Raw genomic sequence first — 19,164 nt, 5'->3', positions numbered from 1 at the left:
CAATCCCTATCAAATTACCAACAACATTCTTCAACGACCTAGAACAAATAGTTCAAAAATTCACATGGAAACGCCAAAGACCCCAAATAACCAAAGCAATCCTGAGAAGGAAGAATAAAGTGGGAGGGATCTTGCTCCCCAACTTCAAGCTCTACTACAAAGCCACAGTAATCAAGACAATTTGGTACTGGCACAAGAACAGAGCCACAGACCAGTGGAACAGAATAGAGACTCCAGACATTAACCCAAACATATATGGTTAATTAATATATGATAAAGGAGCCATGGACATAAAATGGGGAAATGACAGTCTTTTCAACAGATGGTGCTGGCAAAACTGGACAGCTACATGTAAGAGAATGAAACTAGACCACTGTCTAACCCCATACACAAAAGTAAATTTGAAATGGATCAACAACCTGAATGTAAGTCAGGAAACCATAAAACTCTTAGAAAAAAACATAGGCAAAAATCTCTTGGACATAAACATGAGCGACTTCTTCATGAACATATCTCCCAGGGCAAGGGAAACAAAAGCAAAAATTAACAAGTGGGACTATATCAAGCTGAAAAGCTTCTGTACAGCAAAGGACACCATCAATAGAACAAAAAGGTACCCTATAGTATGGAAGAATATTTTCATAAATGACAGATCTGATAAAGGGTTGACATCCAAAATATATAAAGAGCTCACAGACCTCAACAAACAAAAAGCAAATAATCCAATTAAAAAATGGGCAGAGGAGCTGAACAGACAGTTCTCTAAAGAAGAAATTCAGATGACCAACAGACACATGAAAAGATGCTCCACATCACTAGTAATTAGAGAAATGCAAATTAAAACCACAGTGAGATATCATCTCACACCAGTAAGGATCACCACCATCCAAAAGACAAATAACAACAAATGTTGATGAGGTTGCAGAGAAAGGGGAAACCTCCTACACTGCTGGTGGGAATATAAATTAGTTCAACCATTGTGGAAAGCAGTATGGAGGTTCCTAAAAAAGCTCAAAATAGAAATACCATTTGACCCAGGAATCCCACTTTTAGGAATTTACCCTAAGAATGCAGCAGCCCAATTTGAAAAAGACAGATGCACCCCTATGTTTACTGCAGCACTGTCTGCAATAGCCAAGATGTGGAAGCAACCTAAGTGTCCATCAGTAGATGAATGGATAAAGAAGATGTGGTACATATACACAATGGAATATTATTCAGCCATAAGAAGAAAACAAATCCTACCATTTGCAAGAACATGGATGAAGTTAGAGGGTATTAAGCCAGGTGGAGAAAGACAAGTACAAAATGACTTCACTCATATGTGGAGTGTAAGAACAAAGAAAAACTGAAGGAACAAAACAGCAGCAGAATCACAGAACCCAAGAATGGACTAACAGTTACCAAAGGGAAAGGGACTGGGAAGGATGGGTGGGAAGGGAAGGATAAGGGTGGGGAAAAAGAAAGAGGGCACTACGATTAGCATATATAATGTAGGGGGAGGGCATGTGGAGGGCTGTGCAACACAGAGAAGACAAGTAGTGATTCTACAGCATCTTACTATGCTGATGGACAGTGACTGTAATGTGGTTTGTAGGGGGGACTTGGTGAAGGGGGAAGCCTAGTAAACATAATGTTCTTCATGTGATTGTAGATTAATGGTAACAAAATAAATAAAAATATATAAAAATAATAAATAAATAAATAAGCAAAGTATCTCAATGATTTTTCTACTGACTACATGTTGAAATGACACTACTTTGGATATACTTGGTTAAGCAAGATACATTATCAAGATTAATTGTAACTTATGTCCTTTTTTTTCATGTTAACCAGAAATTTGAAATTACATAAGTGACTCACACTATATGTCTACTGGAGAATACTGGGCTAGACTTTAAAAGGTAATGGAGAAAAGAGAAGTAACAGATTATATTTAAAAATGTGTTTTGGTGTTAGCTATTACATTGTGACTAGCACAAAAAAAAGAGGAAATGATCTTCTCATATTCAAAACCTTTACCTGATTCAGTAAAGAAGTCACACACACACACACACACACAGAAAAAATTAGGACATTCAATATCAATTGCATATGCAGGAAAAATTAGAAAGCGACTGCACATGCCCAAGGAAGGGCTCAGAAAAGACCTAAAAAGACATTTAAGTTTATACCTCAGACTGATTGTTAGTAAAAATAGCCTACAACAGTCAGAAAAACCCAAAAACAATTTTAAAAAATAATAAAAAAACAGCGAACTCTGAGGAAGGGGTAGAATCTGATTTCTTAAACCTTGAGGCCATCATGTTAAGTGAAATAAGCCAGTCATAAAAAGACAAATACTGTATGATTCCACTTATATGGGGTACTTAAAGTAGTCAAAATCATTGACAGAAAGAGAAATGGTGGTTGCCAAAGGTGGGTAAAGAAGAATGGGGAGTTATTGTTGAATAGGTATAGCATTTCAGTTTTACAAGATGAAAATAGTTCCAGGGAAAGATGGTGGTGATGGCTGCCTAACAGTGTGAATGTATTTAATACCATTGAACTGTACACTTAAAAATGGTTAAGATGGTAACTTTTATGTTACGTGTATTTTACCACAATTTTTTAAAAAGTGCATCAAGATGCTGCACTGCCTAAAGTCTCCACATCCTCTAGATGAAATGGAAAAAAAAAAACAAATCCTTTCTTTAAATGGGAGTTAGGTTCTATCTTACCATTTTCCTTGTTGTTGCAATGTATCTGCTAAAAGGGAACATAAGGTTCTCAATTATCTCCAATCCTCCTTTTACGTGGGGGCACTGTAATCCTCATAGTTACTGCCCATCCTCATCTTTATTGTGAAAATTAGCCTTTATGTGAAAGTTCCCGTATGGAACCTAGATTCTGAGAAATGCAGAATCCCATATACCTCGTTTCTGTGCAGCTGCCTCTAAGTATGCTCAGAAGCTGTTGCCTTCTTCTAGAGACCTATACCACCTGCTCATTTTTTTTAAACATTGCTCAACTGAGATAGAGCCAAAATCACCCTTTAAAAAAATCTAAGTCCAAATCTGAAATATTTCAAAATTTAAAAAAAAATTTTTAAGTAATTACTACATAAAGGGAAGCTTGGTTTTCCTCAGAGTAGGAAGCAGGTAGGCAATCAACTTCACCTTTTCTTGGAAATTAGACCAGCAGGAATAGATTTTACCAGTGAATAATTCAAGCCAATGGAGTAAGACTCACTTCTTGCCCCATTACCTGATGCAGGTGTGACTGGAAGAGCCACCTGGCATGCCTAAGATGAAAGAACTAAGGTCACAAGGCTTATGACAACCCTCCCCAGAACAAAATCTTTTCAATGGAGTCACTGGGAACACCTAAATATGAACTAGCCACCCAGCACCCTCCACTCTAACCTGCTAATGACTCTGCAAACTCTGACTTAAGGGAAGGTCAAGGAAGAAGGCAAACACCAGAGCCTGGCAGATGAACTTCAACAGAACTTTCTCAGTGACCCATCAACACACAATGTGGGGGAAGGTCTCCAATTTTTAGGGGTGATATGTTGTTTAAACCTGATTCTATATGAAAACCTCACTGCCCAGCAAAACACAAGCCTCTGTCTTGCCTTCAACTGAGAAGACAGTTGCTGTTAGCACCAAACTGAGAAACAGGAACCTAGAGGCTGAGATAAGCACTTTAGGTTCAGAGTCAAGGGAATGAGAGGACATGTGAGAAGCTCAAAGTTTTCTATGACCACTGTTATTCAAGGGTGAAATCTTTTAATCTCACTGAAATCAGAAAGGATGATACTAGTCGGACATTAGGAAGTTATGCTATGTATGGGAAGAGGCCTAAAGGGGCAAAGAATGGATCAATCACATTCTTCACTCAACTAACTCACTTTTAGAGTCAACTAGCCTTTAAAAGTCAGGGGCAGGAAATAAGCTACAATTGCACAAAGAAGACTTCAATTTAAAAAAAAAAATTCATAGAGAAGGGGCTAAGTCCCCAGGATAGGTGTTCATGCAACACAGAAACTCCCAATGTGCCCTGTGGTAATACTTTCACCATGACCGTAGCAGACCTTCACTTCCATTCACTCAACCCATCAAGTCTTTCCAGCTTCAAAAATACTGAATATATTTCCTGCTTCTGTTCTTGCCCCTGCTTATAATCTGTTCTTCAGACAGTGGCCATGCTGCCCTTTTTAAAATGTAGCTTAAAGCCATCTGATCTCTCCAAGGCCTACATGACCTCCTTTCTCTCTGACTTAATCTGAGCCATTCTTCCCCCTCATTGGGTATGTATGTTCCCATGTCCGGTTGTTCCCCCTGAAACACTCAGATCTCTGAATGGCCAGCTCAGTTCCCCATCAGCATTCAGTGTATATCACCACTTTGAAGAGCCTATCTACCCTAATATTGCACCACCCCTAATATTCCCTATATACATTACCTCTTCTAGTGTCTGTTTCATTTCTTCATTATTTAAAATTATTATATACTAATATTCCTCTTTAATTGCCTAAAGAAACAGTGGAAGGATAACAGGAACAGATTTTTTTGAAAAGGTTGTCAATGGGGTGTGAGACTTATCTGTGTATACCTTTGTCTATTATTGTAATTTCTGAGCTATATAAATGAATCACCCGGTCAAAAACCATATTAATTCTATTTCAAAATTAAAACTTCAATTATGTAAAAAAAAAAATTCTAAGTCAATAAGACCATGTCTCAGTGGAGCCATCTGATACAGAACTGAGAACTTTACTTTCTGCCAAGATGACAGAAAACCAGACCTGTTCTGCTCACTTGAGATCCCAGGAATGATGACACCTAATGAAACCAAATGATATGTTCCTTTAGAACCTAGTATAGACAGAGCAACAAAAGCACAGCTACTCCTTTCTCTGTCTCCTTTAGTTGACAAAATGCTAATGGGCATATGAGAGTTGACATTTCTCTGGATAGGAAGCAACTTCATCAGCAGAGAAAAGAACAGAGATTTCTCACTCTTTTAGGGGCTTTTAGGTGGGAATCTTTCTTCCTCTAACAGGCTAAACCTGTTAGAAATGCTTATCTTTAGCTTCTGCCAAGTTTCTGAGGGGATGAGAGAAAAATGCAAAATAGTATAAATTTTGGATTTAGCCAAATGTGGTAATTTGAGGGAAAAAATAGTTTCCTGGCATTCTTTCTCAGTCCTGGGGCTTTCTACATGGCTGTACAGAATCTCTCATAACAGAATTATGGAAACAGAGAATACCTTCTAATGCCTGTATATTAGAACATTCTAACTCTGAGAGGAATTATCACAGAAGAAAGAAGTCTCTATCTTTTTGCACACAGAAGCTAGAGCAGTCTTAATTAGGCACATCAAGCTTAGAATATATCTTGTAACATACTCCCCTAAATTACAGGAAATACGGGGAAAAGAGGAAGAACAATTTTAAAAACAATTTTAAAAACAAATAGCAATAGCAGCTGCCAAAATTCCTCTTCCCATCTACTCTAGCTGTTTACTGCTATGTTCTTTCCCACCCGGATACCCTCTTCAAAACTAAAAGCAGCAATGTTGTAGAGTTATATAAGATATCACCATTGGAGGAAGCTGGGTGAAGGGTACAGGAACTCTCTGCACTATTTTTGCAACTTCCTTTGAGTCTATAATTATACCAAAATAAAAAGTTTAAAAGAGAAACTAAAGAAGCAGACAACTAAAAGTTCAAAGGATAGTTTCCCAAAATCACAAGTTGCTGCCAAACTGTCAAAGCATACCTATACAAGAACCACCAGATAAATCTATGGCTCAGGTCAGTCTTTCTCATGAAAATTTTCAGTCCTATATGACAACACCTACAATATAACAAGCTTCCAACAAAAGGCTCTCAATTACCAGTCTCAAGGTGTACCTAACCATCAAGTCACAGAATTCTGCCAGTAATGAGAGAGTCAGCTGGATCCAGAAAGCTGTGACACACTCTGGGTTTTCCATTTTTCCCAGTAGGTATCTGAAATTTAGCACAGTGAAGCTGAACAGATTGTTTTGGGGGCTTTGGGGAACCTTTCTTCCTGCAGGGAGGCAAATGTTGCCTAGTGATCTGCATCTGAGGATAGGAGTTAGGAACTCTAAGTTCTTATCAGGACTCTGTTTAGTGTCTAATTCCATGATCCTCAGCAAATCCACTTACCCTTCCATGCCTCCACTCCCTTCCCCAACAAATGGTGATAAAAATATCACTTATCACTCAGGAATGTGGCAGAGTGAAAGGATAAAAAAGACTGTGATCCATAGATAAACATCAAATATAAAATGGCAGTGTAAATCTGCCTTTAAATCAACCCATGTTTTCAGACTGTGGAAAGCTACACAATTTAAAAGCAGGCTACCTCCCCAATGCCCCTTCTGCCTGCATTGGAAGTGAAATAAGCTGAATCCATAAAATTCTGTTCAAGTATTTCCCTCTCCAACAACTACAGACTGCTCTCTAAACATTCTGCCTCATCCTTTAGTTAATGGCTTAGAAATCATCAAAGTTTCCATTTTTATTTGGTTAAAAGCAATCCATGTATCTGTAGGTAAAGAAGAAAGAGAAAAGGAAAGATAAATTACCTATCACTCCCTTTCACATCAACAATTCAAATAAAAAGGTGATGAAGTTGGCTCAACAGAACAAGACAACAAACATCCTACTGGGTAATTTTGGTGGGGTTGATGTTGTTTTGGAATGGAACATTCTACATAACCATTTATCAATTTATTTATTCGTTCAAGTGTTTATTGAGCCCCTTCTGTAAGCCAAGCAGTGTGCTGGGGGTTAAAACAATGATTAAAACACAGTCCCTGCTCTCCAGGAACTTTTTTAAGAGGAAAGATAGATATTTAAACAAATTGTTGTGCAGCTATATGCAAACACAGCAAACAATCTGATATGCTAAAATAGAAGCCCAAAGTGCTGTAAGAAGACGCAGAAAATAAAACTTGGTAAACAACTGGTCTTTAGCCTCAAAAAATTTAGAGATGGCTAAGCTAAAGTTCCCAGGAAGAATGAAGTATGATCAGTAAATAAAGAAAAAAATACTTAATCACATACTAAGATACTCCGTGAAAACAGAATTAACTGGAAGGTAATGGAACTTAAAATTAAGACAGGGATTCTTAACCTGGGATCATGGGTGGGCTCAGAGAGTCCATGAATCCTCTGAAATTATATGCCAAACATGTATGTGCAAATGGACATGTTTCTGGACACAGAGATCATACCTTCCATTATATTTTCAAAGGCAAAGAAGTATTTCACTAGGCTCTTATCCTAAAATACAGTTTTCTGTTTCTATACAGAGAGTTTTAAGACCTAACCTTTTACTCAAAATAGGAGATCTATGAAGCCTGTAGGTCAAAAAAGAGCTTTTGAACTTTCCATAGTTTGGTGGAAAATAGTGTTTGCTAAAAAGAGGGCACTGAGAAAGGAAAGACTTCTTCCTTTCCATAATCTAGTTGAAGATAGCCTAAATATAATTCCCCACATACTCAGATACCATGGTGACAGGCTTCATATAAATAGACAGTGGCAGCAGGGAGTAGGTCAGAGCTTGTATCTGTAAAACCAACATTCAGGCAGGATGAAAACCCCAACAAATACAGTTATCTCCTCTATGTCCTTAAGACCAAACCTAGGAATTCCATATGGGAATTTGGAAGGTGACCAGTGGCATCCTCCCCAATAACAGAGTATTATAGTCAAACAGCATAGAAATGAATAAAAATCACCACTTGAAGTGCAATAAAACTAAACACCCACATCCCAAATGACAAAAGGCATTTGGACCCTAGCCATCTGCTTCCTAGACACCCAAGGGCTTCTGCGTGTCTGATCTAATAACACATGCCTTACCAGTCTTATATATAAATAAAATTAATTAAAGTTTGCAGCACATGTATAGGCAGGCATCTATACACATAAGCATATTTGCCATGATGAGTTTTGCATACCTCCCTCAAATCCATTAAATCTAAAAGGCAAAGAAAGAGGGAAAACATGGGCATATTAACATATGAGGAGTAGTACCAGCCAAGGAGTGGGTGGATCCACCATAGCCACATTTATATTCACTGAGTGCAATATTATACAGTATTATGGGTTCTGATGCATCAGATGTAGTGTAGCATTTTGCAGCTTTCCTTAACACCTGCTGCTCTGCATCTCACTGTACACTCCATGTATGAACACAGGGATCCAGGGTTCCTGGAGCGCTTACCTAGCCTATGTAGGAAAAGGAGCTAGCCTCACTTGACAGAAAACTCTAGTACAAATGCCTACGCCATAGAAACAAGCAGTCGTACAAGCCTCACTAATGACACTCACCTACACCTCCTCTCAAAATTAAGGGCCTTAGAATGCCAATCAATCAATCCTCAGCTAGCACATAACTACAAACAGAGCTGAATGTGACAAAGTATTCAAAACATAAAATGAACTGACCAACACAGGTTAAAGAATGGTCTCCTGCCTTATAATTTCCTAGCCAGAATGGTAAGCTGCTAAGATCCAGAAAAGATAAATATAAAAGACTGCCCCTCTAAATAAAATGGATCACAATGTATTTTGGGGTTTATAACATACATACGTAAAAGTACAATGTATGACAATAGCACAAAGGATAGAATACCAGGTAGAGGTAGGAGAGTAATGGGAAGCTCTGGGCCCCAGGGAGACAGACCAGGGTGAACAGTAGGAGGCAATGTGGAAGAGTCAATGTAACAGGACAATGAGGAAGAGGACAACAGATGAGGATGGGAGAAAAGCCAGAGAGATTGTAGGGCCCTGAGACAGTATGGCTAGGATATAAAGAAAGGAAAGAAAGTAGAATACAAGAGAAATTAAAACCAGAAAAGAATTAAAAGCAGGCAGAAACAACTACTACCACCAACTCTTTAGTGCTACTTCATCCCAGTTATAGATATAAACCATTTGTACTTGTTATAAGTCCTGCAATTGTATCAACGCCCACAGATTTGCAACATTTTTGTGTTTCCTCTTTAATCCTAAATATTTCTGGAGTTTAACATTCATATAACTATCCACAGGCATAGAAGTCCTTTACATTAAAAAGAATTATTCCTACCTAAGAAATTCTACCAACTTTAGTCATTTCAATCTCTTTTGATCACTCTTTAGATCTTCTGACAATTCCCTCAATTTCTAACTCTTACAATCATACTCTTTTCTCCTAAAATACCAAAATGCCACTATTGCTACTTCATGTTATTCTCCTATTCCCCCTTCACCACTATAGGCAGCAACTGCAAAAAACTTGTTAATCCATTAATTAAAGATCTCTACTTCCCATTATGGAGGACTAAATTTAGAAGGCCAAATTGGGTTTGGAGGAAACCATGTGTCACAACATGTGAGATGAATTCCATGGAAAGGGGTGGGGTTACTGGCCTGTTTCTTATAAAGCCTCTGACACTAACACACCCTCCTCTGCTGAGAACACAGAGAAACTCTCCCACGGGTGGGGCAACCATTCATCACTATAATCATCTGGAGAGGGCTTTATTCTACCATCAGGTCACAAATGCCACAGGACCTATCAGCAAGTGAATGCCTCAGGGAACATGACTCCTCTGCTTTCCTGAAACCTCCAATTTTTTGCACAAAAGAAAGGGGTGGCAAGACAGTATTAATTGTACCCTTAGAGAAGAGCCACTTCTCGCCTGCAGGGATAGCAGTGACTTTACTGGGCTACCAAATGAATACAAAGACAAAAGTAAACACTGTAATTTGCTGTTTTTGTCTCTGGCATAAGGGGAGTGGTACAACTGACACTGTCTGTAAACAGTAATAATGCCAGATGTAACAGAAAGAACAGGATTCCCCCCATCTCTCCACCCCCTTCTCCACCCCCTCTCCCTATGACATTCCTCCTGAGATTACTCATCTTAAGGAAACACACAGAAGTCTCCCTATAGTCCATATGCTGCTACCAAATGGAACCAAGGGAGAATCCAAGTTTGTACTGACTCCTCCTATCTTACTCTCACTCAAAGGAAGAATCATTAGAACTCAAGAAATATTCAATTGTTTCTACCAGCTGACAAGAAAATATAGTGAGACGAAGGAAAAAGAGAAAGTATGGAATAGATATGTGACATATCCTGGTCCTGATTAGAACAAGGCTGAAATGACAGGAAAGTATAAATGAAAATAAAACCATCCTAAATGAAACTACAGTTAAAAGAAAGAAATTTATCTTGTGCCCAGGCCTAGGGGCTCATTAAAGACACAGGAAAAGAAGATGAATTCAATATAACAAGTTACCTGACCAGAGTTCCCGCCAGGTATAATGCAGGCGTACTCTACATTTCTTCTGGTAGCAAAGTAGTTTATGCACTACCTGAATGCAGCGTCTGTAACACACAAAGAGAAAAACTGAGGTAAGCCTAAGAATATGGTGCAACTCACCACAGATACCCGTTCTTTAGTGAGGCAACTTTGCTAAGGCCACTGAAGACAATGGATACAAACTCATACACATGTAAAAGAAAAGAATTTCCACCAGCAGCTTTCTGGTGGATAAATTACCTCCTTCCACACACACACATTGCTTGTGCTAACTGCCTTTATCACTAAAAAAGAAGGCTATCACTACATACAGGGCAACAGTCAATAAGGCACTACTGATACCATTCCCAAGGAGGAAGGATGCACCAATGAACCAGAATTAGACTACTGCATTCAGTATTTCAAACACAGGATGCAAAAACACAAAAGAATTTAAATCTTTAGATCTACTTAAATTTGTATTTAAGTTTTAAGTAAAATTTAGATTGAATTTGTAATTAACTTATAATTTATTTACATTAAAATTAAATAAAAAATTCAGTTCTTCCATTGTACGAACCACATAGCAAATGCTCAACAATCACATATGGTTAGTGGCTACAGTACTGGACAGCACAGATACACAGAACGTTTCTATCATCACAAAAAATTCTACTGGACAGTGCTAGTCTTGATCATCAGAATATTCAACATTATTCACACCCCAACAGCATGTACATTTTAGGGAGTATTTCCAAATAAGCAGTTAGTAGATTGAGGTTGGGAAAAAGACATTTTTAAACATTACAAACCTAACAAAAAATGTTTTTTCATCTCTGACTAGGGGAGGGTTTTGAAAGCTTAAAAAGCCATAGAAGAAAGTATAAAGGAAAATACTGATAAAATTTACAACCAAAAAAATGAAAATCTCATGTGACTTTTTAAAAAATATAATGATTACATCAAATGTAAGGGAGATTACATTTACAACAAATGACACAAAAGGGTTACTGTGCTTAATATATGTTTATACAAATTGATAAGAAAAATAATAAAACCCCTAATAAGAAAGATGGACAAAGGAAAGGGAGAACAAATACTTCATTCCCCAAGAGGGGAAATATGGAAAGTTAACATTTTTCCATAACATTCAACTTCACTTAAAAAGGCATATCAAAACAAGATTCTGTTTTTGCATGTCAATTAATATAGATTTTAATGCTGACAAAGATACAGCAAAACAGCTACTCACACATTGTCAGACAAAGTACAATTGGTATGGGGCCCATTTAGGAGGCAATTTGGTGATCTCTATCAATAGTCTTAATATGTTCATATCATCTGACCCACTAACACCACTCCAGAGAATTTAACTTTAATCAAGAATACAAAAAAAAGGTCTATACAAAAAATTAATAATCTTATTTATAAAAAAAGAAAACTGGAAAAAACTACACAAAGAATGTCCAATGTTGAGAGAATATCAAGTCATTACAAATGCTGTATGTTCTGTACTAAGTTATCTCCCTCCAAAATTCATATGACTCTATTTGGAGATAAGACCCTTAAGGAGGTAATTAAATTTAAATAAGGTCAAGAGGGTAGGACCCTAATCTGACAGGACTGGCTTCCTTATAAGAAAAGGAAGAGACACCAGCAGTACTCCCGTAGAGAGGAAAGGCCATGAGAGGACACAGCAAAAAGGTGGTCATCTATAAGCAAGGAGAGAGGCCTCTGGAAAAAGCAAAGGTACGGGCTCCTTGATCTTGGCTTGCAAGCCTCCAGAAACATGAGAAAATAAATTTCTGTTGTTTAAGCCACCATGTTTTTTGTGTTTGGCAGCCCAAGGAGATTAATGGATGTACATACAATGTAACCCCATAAAGCTTTTAAAAACTACATTCATTGCCTAGGGTACCTAACTGGTTTTCTTGGTTTCACTGGATATGGCTGGTAATTGTAGGTCTGCTTTCGTTATGTATCTGTCTTCCTATTCTGTTAATGCGTGTACGCAATGTAATTAGTAGTTTGTTAAAACCTATACATGCTTATGTTACTCTACAAGAAGTTATGTCAAAGAAAAAAAAAAAAAGAACTACATTCATGAAAATTTTTACAATACAAAAAGATATTTATGTTATAATAGTAAATGAAAAAACATAGGCAAAACTGGACACAATTAAATATATGATAATAGTCACAACTATATTCAAAGATATAATTTTTAAAAATATTTAATTTTGATGTTAGCAGTGGTTGCTTTTTTTTGGCTGGAAAAATTATAGGTGAATTCTGTTTTTTCTCTTTTTCTATTTTCTCCAAATTTTCTCCTATATTTTACAGCTAAGTCCACCATTTAAATTCATTTAAAAAAATTTTAATATCCTCTAGAAAGGGACACAAAGAACTTTCTGGAGTATAGAAGGTTTTGTATCTTGATTGGGATGGTTGTTAAAAGGATGGAAAATTTCTCAAAACTCATCAAACTATTTCCTCATCTCACTGCAATCCTGTTTAAAAATCCTTGGCAGTGGGTGTCAGGAAACACAATGGAAAGATCATGAAAGAATAACATGCAAAGTAACATGTTAAACTATGAATCAAGAATCTAAATACTGCACGTTTTACACTGTCACCTCTTGAGTCAAGTTAATGACCTTTCTACTTTTGTCAAAGGGGGAAAACGTCCAAGTGAAAACAAAAACCTTGGCTGTAGTAAAGATGTAGCAAAATTGGGAGCCCTCATACATTGCTGGTGGAAATATAAAATGAATAAAACCACTTTGGAAAACAGTTTAGAAGTTCCTCAAAATGTTAAGCATAAGACACATCAGGGGAGGAGATAAGATGGTGGCATGAGTAGGGCAGCGGAAATTTACTCCAAAAACCACATATATTTTTGAAAATACAACAAATACAACTATTCCTAAAAGAGAGACCAGAAGAAACAGTACAACAGCCAGGCTACATCTACACCTGCGAGAACCCAGCGCCTCACAAAGGGGATAAGATACAAGCCACAGCTTGGCGGGACTGGAGCGCACCTTACCCCAGCTCCCCTGCGGGAGGAGAGGAGTCAGAGAGGGGAGGGAGTGGGAGCCCAGGACTGCTAAATACTCAGTCCTAGTCATTTGCACTGGGAGCACAGACACACAGAGCATGGTGTGCTGGATACTAGGGAAACAGAACACTAAAACTGCGAGCGGGTCCCCACAGCCAGCGCCTCTGGGACAAAAGAAAAGCGAGTGCTTTTTGAAAGTCTTAAAGGGCCAGGAGCCTCACCGCTGGACAGAAGCATCCCGGGACACTCAGCCCAGCAGCTGGGAATCCCGGGGAACCCCGGGTACCCTAAAACCCTGGGTGGCAGTGCAGCTCTAAGGCCCCTCATGGTGATAAACAGCCTCCTGCCTGTTCCCCTTCCAGCGCAGACCCACCATAGCGGAGCAGCAGCCTGAGACCAGGCACACCCACAGCAGCCGTGCAGAGCCTCCCCGGCAGCCGCCCGGGCCAGAGTCAGAGGCCTGGTGGGCAAGCAGCTGCCCAGCACAAGCCACAAGGGGTCGCCATTCTCGCAGGAGAGGAAGGCAAATGGCAAGCAGGAAGGGACTTTGTTCTCCCAGCTAACACACGTGCCAACTGCCCATGACTACCTCTATAGCCATGAAAAGGCAGAAGAATTTGATCCAGACCAGAATCACACAGACATCCCCTGAGAGGGAACCTGGGGAGACAGATTTAAGCAATCTTCCTGCAAAAGAATTCAAAATAAAAGTCATAACCATGCTGATGGAGCTGCAGAGAAAAATGCAAGAGCTAACGGATAAAGTTGGGAGGGAGAATACAGAAATAAAACAATCTCTGGAAGGACTTAAAAGCAGAATGGATGAGGTGCAAGAGGCCATTAATGGAATAGAAATCACAGAACAGGAACACACAGAAGCTGATGCAGAGAGAGATAAAAGGATCTCCAGGAATGAAAGAATATTAAGAGAACTGTGTGACCAATCCAAACAGAACAATATCTGCATTATAGGGGTACCAGAAGAAGAAGAGAGAGAAAAAGGCATAGAAAGTGTATTTGAAGAAATAATTGCTGAAAACTTCCCAAAACTGGGGGAGGAAATAGTCTCTCAGATCATGGAAGCATACAGAACTCCCAAAAGAAGGGACCCAAGGAGGACAACACCAAGACACATAATTAAAATGGTAAAGATCAAGGACAAGGACAGAGTATTAAAGGCAGCCAGAGAGAGAAAAAAGGTCAACAACAAAGGAAAACCAATTGGGCTAGCATCAGACTTCTTAACAGAAACCTTACAGACCAAAAGAGAATGGCATGATATATTTAATGCAATGAAACAGAAGGGTCTTGAACCAAGAATACTGTATCAAGCACGATTATCATTTAAATATGAAGGAGGGATTAAACAATTGCCAGACAAGCAAAAGTTGAGGGAATTTGCCTCCCACAAACCACTCTACAGGGTATTTTAGAGGGAGTGCTCTAGATGGAAGCACTCCTAAGGCTAAATAGATGTCACCATAGAAAATAAAATCACAGCAAAGAAAGCGGAACAATCAAATACTAACTACAGGCAAAACTAACAAACAGTTCTCCAAAGAAGAAATTCAGATGGCCAACAGACACATGAAAAGATGCTCTATATCACTAGTCATCAGAGAAATGCAAATTAAAACCACAATGAGGTATCACCTCACACCAGTAAGGATGGCCACCATCCAAAAGACAACCAACAACAAATGTTGGCATGGTTGCAGAGAATGGGGAACCCTCCTACACTGCTGGTGGGAATGTAAATTAGTTCAACCATTGTGGAAAGCAGTATGGAGGCTCCTCAAAAAGCTCAAAATAGAAATACCATTTGACTTAGGAATTCCACTTCTCGGAATTTACCCTAAAAATATAGCAGCCCAGTTTGAAAAAGGCAAATGCAGCCCTATATTTATCACAGCACTATTTACAATAGCCAAGAAATGGAAGCAACCTAAGTGTCCATCAGTAGATGAATGGATAAAGAAGATGTGGTACATATACACAATGGAATATTATTCAGCCGTAAGAAGAAAACAAACCATTTGCAACAACATGGATGGAGCTAGAGGGTATTATACTCAGTGAAATAAGCCAGGTGGAGAAAGACAAGTACCAAATGACTTCACTCATATGTGGAGTATAAGAACAAAGAAAAAACCAAAGGAACAAAATAGCAGCAGTATCACAGAACCCAAGAATGGACTAATAGTTACCAAAGGGAAAGGGACTGGGAAGGATGGGTGGGATGGGAGGGATAAGGGGTGGGGGAAGAAAAGGGGCATTACGATTAGCATGTATAATGTTGGGGGAGGCCCAGGGAGGGCTGTGCAATACAGAGAAGACAAGTAGTGATTCTACAGCATCTTACTATGCGGATGGACAGTGACTGTAATGGGGGTTGTGGGGGGGACTTGGTGAAGGGGGGAACCTAGTAAACATAATGTTCCTTATGTAATTGTAGATTAATGATACCAAAAAAAAATGTTAAGCATAGAGTTTACCATATGACCCACTAATTCTACCATAAATACACAAGAAAATTGAAGATATCCACACAAAAACTTATGCATGAATGTTCAAAGCAGCATTATTCATAACTGCAAGGTATAAACAACCCAATGTCTATCAACAGAATGAATATATAAAATGTCATAAATTACCACATCAACAAAACAAAGGACGAAAACCACAGGATCATCTCCCCAGATGCTGAAAAAGCATTAGACAAAATTCAACACCCATTCATGATAAAAACTCTCAACAAAATGGGTATAGAGGGCAAGTACCTCAACATAATAAAGGCCACATGTGACAAACCCACAGCCAACATCATACTTAACAGCGAGAAGCTGAAACCCCTTCTTTTAAGATCAGGAACAAGACAAGAATGCCCACTCTCCCCATTTTTATTCAACATAGTACTGGAGGTCCTAGCCACGGCAATCAGACAACGTAAAGAAATAAAAGGCATCCAGATTGGCAAGGAAGAAGTTAAACTGTCCCTGTTTGCAGATGACATGACATTGTACATAAAAAACCCTAAAGACTCCACTCCAAAACTACTAGAATATCTTAATTCAGCAAAGTTGCAAGATACAAAATCAATACACAGAAATCAGTTGCATTCCTATACACTAACAATGAACTAGCAGAAAGAGAAATCAGGAAAACAATTTCATTCACAGTTGCATCAAAAACAATAAAATACCTAGGAATAAACCTAACCAAGGAAATGAAAGACCTATACCCTGAAAACTACAAGACACTCTTAAGAGAAATTAAAGAGGACACTAACAAATGGAAATTCATCCCATGCTCTTGGGTAGGAAGAATTTAATATCGTCAAAATGGCCATCCTGCCTAAAGCAATCTACAGATTCAATGCAATCCCGATCAAAATACCAACAGCATTCCTCAACGAACTAGAGCAAGTAGTTCTAAAATTCATATGGAGCAACAAAAGACCCCGAGTAGCCAAAGCAATCCTGAGAAGGAAGAATAAAGCTGGGGGGGATTACACTCCCTGACTTCAAGCTCTACGACAAAGCCACAGTAATCAAGACAATTTGGTACTGGCACAAGAACAGACCCATAGACCAATGGAACAGAACTAGAGTGCCCAGATATAAACCCAAGCATATATGGTCAATTAATATATAATAAAAGAACCATGGATATACAATGGGGAAATGACAGCTTCTTCAATAACTGGTGTTGGCAAAACTGGACAGCTACATGCACGAAAATGAAACTGGATTATTGTCTAACCCCATACACAAAAGTAAACTCAAAATGGATCAAAAACCTGAATGTAAGTCATGAAACCATAAAACTCTTAGAAGAAAACATAGGCAAAAATCTCTTGAGTATAAACATGAGCAACTTTTTCCCGAACGCATCTCCTCAGGCAAGGGAAACAAAATCAAAAATGAACAAATCGTACTACATCAGGCTAAAAAGCTTCTGTACAGCAAAAGACACCATCAACAGAACAAAAAGGCATCCTACAGTATGAGAGAATATATTTGTAAATGACATATCCAACAAAGGTTTAACATCCAAAATATATAAAGAACTCACATGCCTCAACATCCAAAAGGCAAATAACTCTATTGAAAAATGTGCTGAGGATATGAACAGACAATTCTCCAAAGAAGAAATTCAGATGGTCAACAGGTACATTAGAAGATGCTCCACATCGCTAATCATCAGGGAAATGCAAATTAAAACCACAATGAGATATCACCTCACACCAGTTAGGATGGTCAAAATAGAAAAGACTAGGAACAACAAATGCTGGCGAGGATGCAGAGAAAGGGATTCCTCCTACACTGCTGGTGGGAATGTAAACTAGTTCAACCATTGTGGAAAGCAATAAGGAAGTTCCTCAGAAAACTAAAAATAGAAATACCATTTGACCCAGGAATTCCACTCCTAGGAATTTACCCTAAGAATGCAGGAGCCCAGTTTGAAAAAGACAGATGCACCCCTATGGTTATTGCAGCCCTATTTACAATAGCCAAGAAATGGAAGCAACCTAAGTGTCCATCAGTAGATGAATGGATAAAGATTATGTGCAACATACACACAATGGAATACTATTCAGCCATAAGAAAGAAACAAATCCTACCATTTGCAACAACATGGATGGAGCTAGAGGATATTATAATCAGTGAAATAAGCCAGGCAGAGAAAGACAAGTACTAAATGATTTCCCTCATTTGTAGAGTATAACAACGAAGCAAAACTGAAGGAACAAAACAGCAGCAGACTCACAGAACCCAAAAATGGACTAATAGTTACCAAAGGGAAAGGGACTGGGGAGGGTAGGTGAGAAGGGAGAGATAAGGGGATTAAGGGGCATTATGATTAGCACACATAATATAGGGAGGGCACAAGGAAGGAAGTATAGCACAGAGAAGACAAGTAGTGACTCTATAGCATCTTACTATGCTAATGGACAGTGACACCATCAGCCTTATGGTTTAAATAACTTAGTATTATTTACCACACAGAATGAAAATTTTAACAACTGCTACAATCTTAAAAATATATACTGACTGAATGACCCCAAATTTACTGCTTCCTTTATTGCATGTAGTGGTTTCCTATTTCAACAAAGACAGTTCCACTTTAACCTAAATTTTCTTGTGGGGTCCACTGAAGTCTCTAGTTTCTTCTGATGCCTAACCACAGGTTTGGGAATTCTCTGACAGAGAGAGTTTTCTCCAAGTTTTCCATGTAAGAGTAACTTAAAGGAAAGTTTACTCTCTTCAGAGACTATTTCCTCTCACTCCCAAATCCTGTGGCAGCTATGGGCGTAGCAGCAAAAAAAACCCTGTACAGCCAATAGTGGATATTAATTAGTTGGGTTTTGCCGCCTCTTAACTGCTGCAGGCAAGACTTTTCTTTCTTCTTTTTTTGCATAAGCTCCTTCCCCCATTATTACTTTACCTACAGCATTCATACACAGATGTGAAACTTCTTTTCTGACCCAGATTCTGGCTTTGAGTGTTAAGTCTTTCCATACTCTCTATTTCTTCATATTTCACCAGGAGGCTTATAAACCTATCTGAAATGTAGAAATCCATTTGGCTTTCAATTTCTCATTCTGCTGTGTGCTGCTGAAAAGTAGTACATAATGAGAAGTGACAGCAGCAATCGGGCCTGCTGTCTGGCTGGGAGTAGATAAGTTCACCTAAAAAGGATTTGATTCTCCAAATGCCAAAAACTAGAAAGAGGGTTGGAGGGGAGCAAGGAAGATCTGGAAATATGCCCATGGGTAGTAATGAAG

General features: G+C 38.6%; 1 protein-coding gene across 5 annotated transcripts in view; it reads right to left on the bottom strand.

The window, feature by feature from the left end:
• ARMH3 (armadillo like helical domain containing 3) overlaps nt 1-19,164 on the bottom strand; it is a 233,335-nt gene that overhangs the window by 138,897 nt on the left and 75,274 nt on the right. For all 5 annotated transcript variants that reach the window (XR_012133065.1, XM_073240515.1, XM_037001303.2 and 2 more), the window contains exon 20: nt 10,313-10,401. Coding sequence is in view for 4 of the 5 variants with exons in the window: in XM_073240515.1 (XP_073096616.1) it covers nt 10,313-10,401 (89 nt within the window). In the remaining variant the exon portion in view is untranslated. The remainder of the gene's footprint in view (nt 1-10,312; nt 10,402-19,164) is intronic.

The sequence above is a fragment of the Manis javanica genome, chromosome 7 (genome assembly GCF_040802235.1).
Source record: "Manis javanica isolate MJ-LG chromosome 7, MJ_LKY, whole genome shotgun sequence".
NCBI classification, from domain to species: domain Eukaryota; kingdom Metazoa; phylum Chordata; class Mammalia; order Pholidota; family Manidae; genus Manis; species Manis javanica.
The sequence above is the reverse complement of the archived record's forward strand: the minus strand, read 5'-3'. Positions and strand labels throughout refer to the sequence as shown.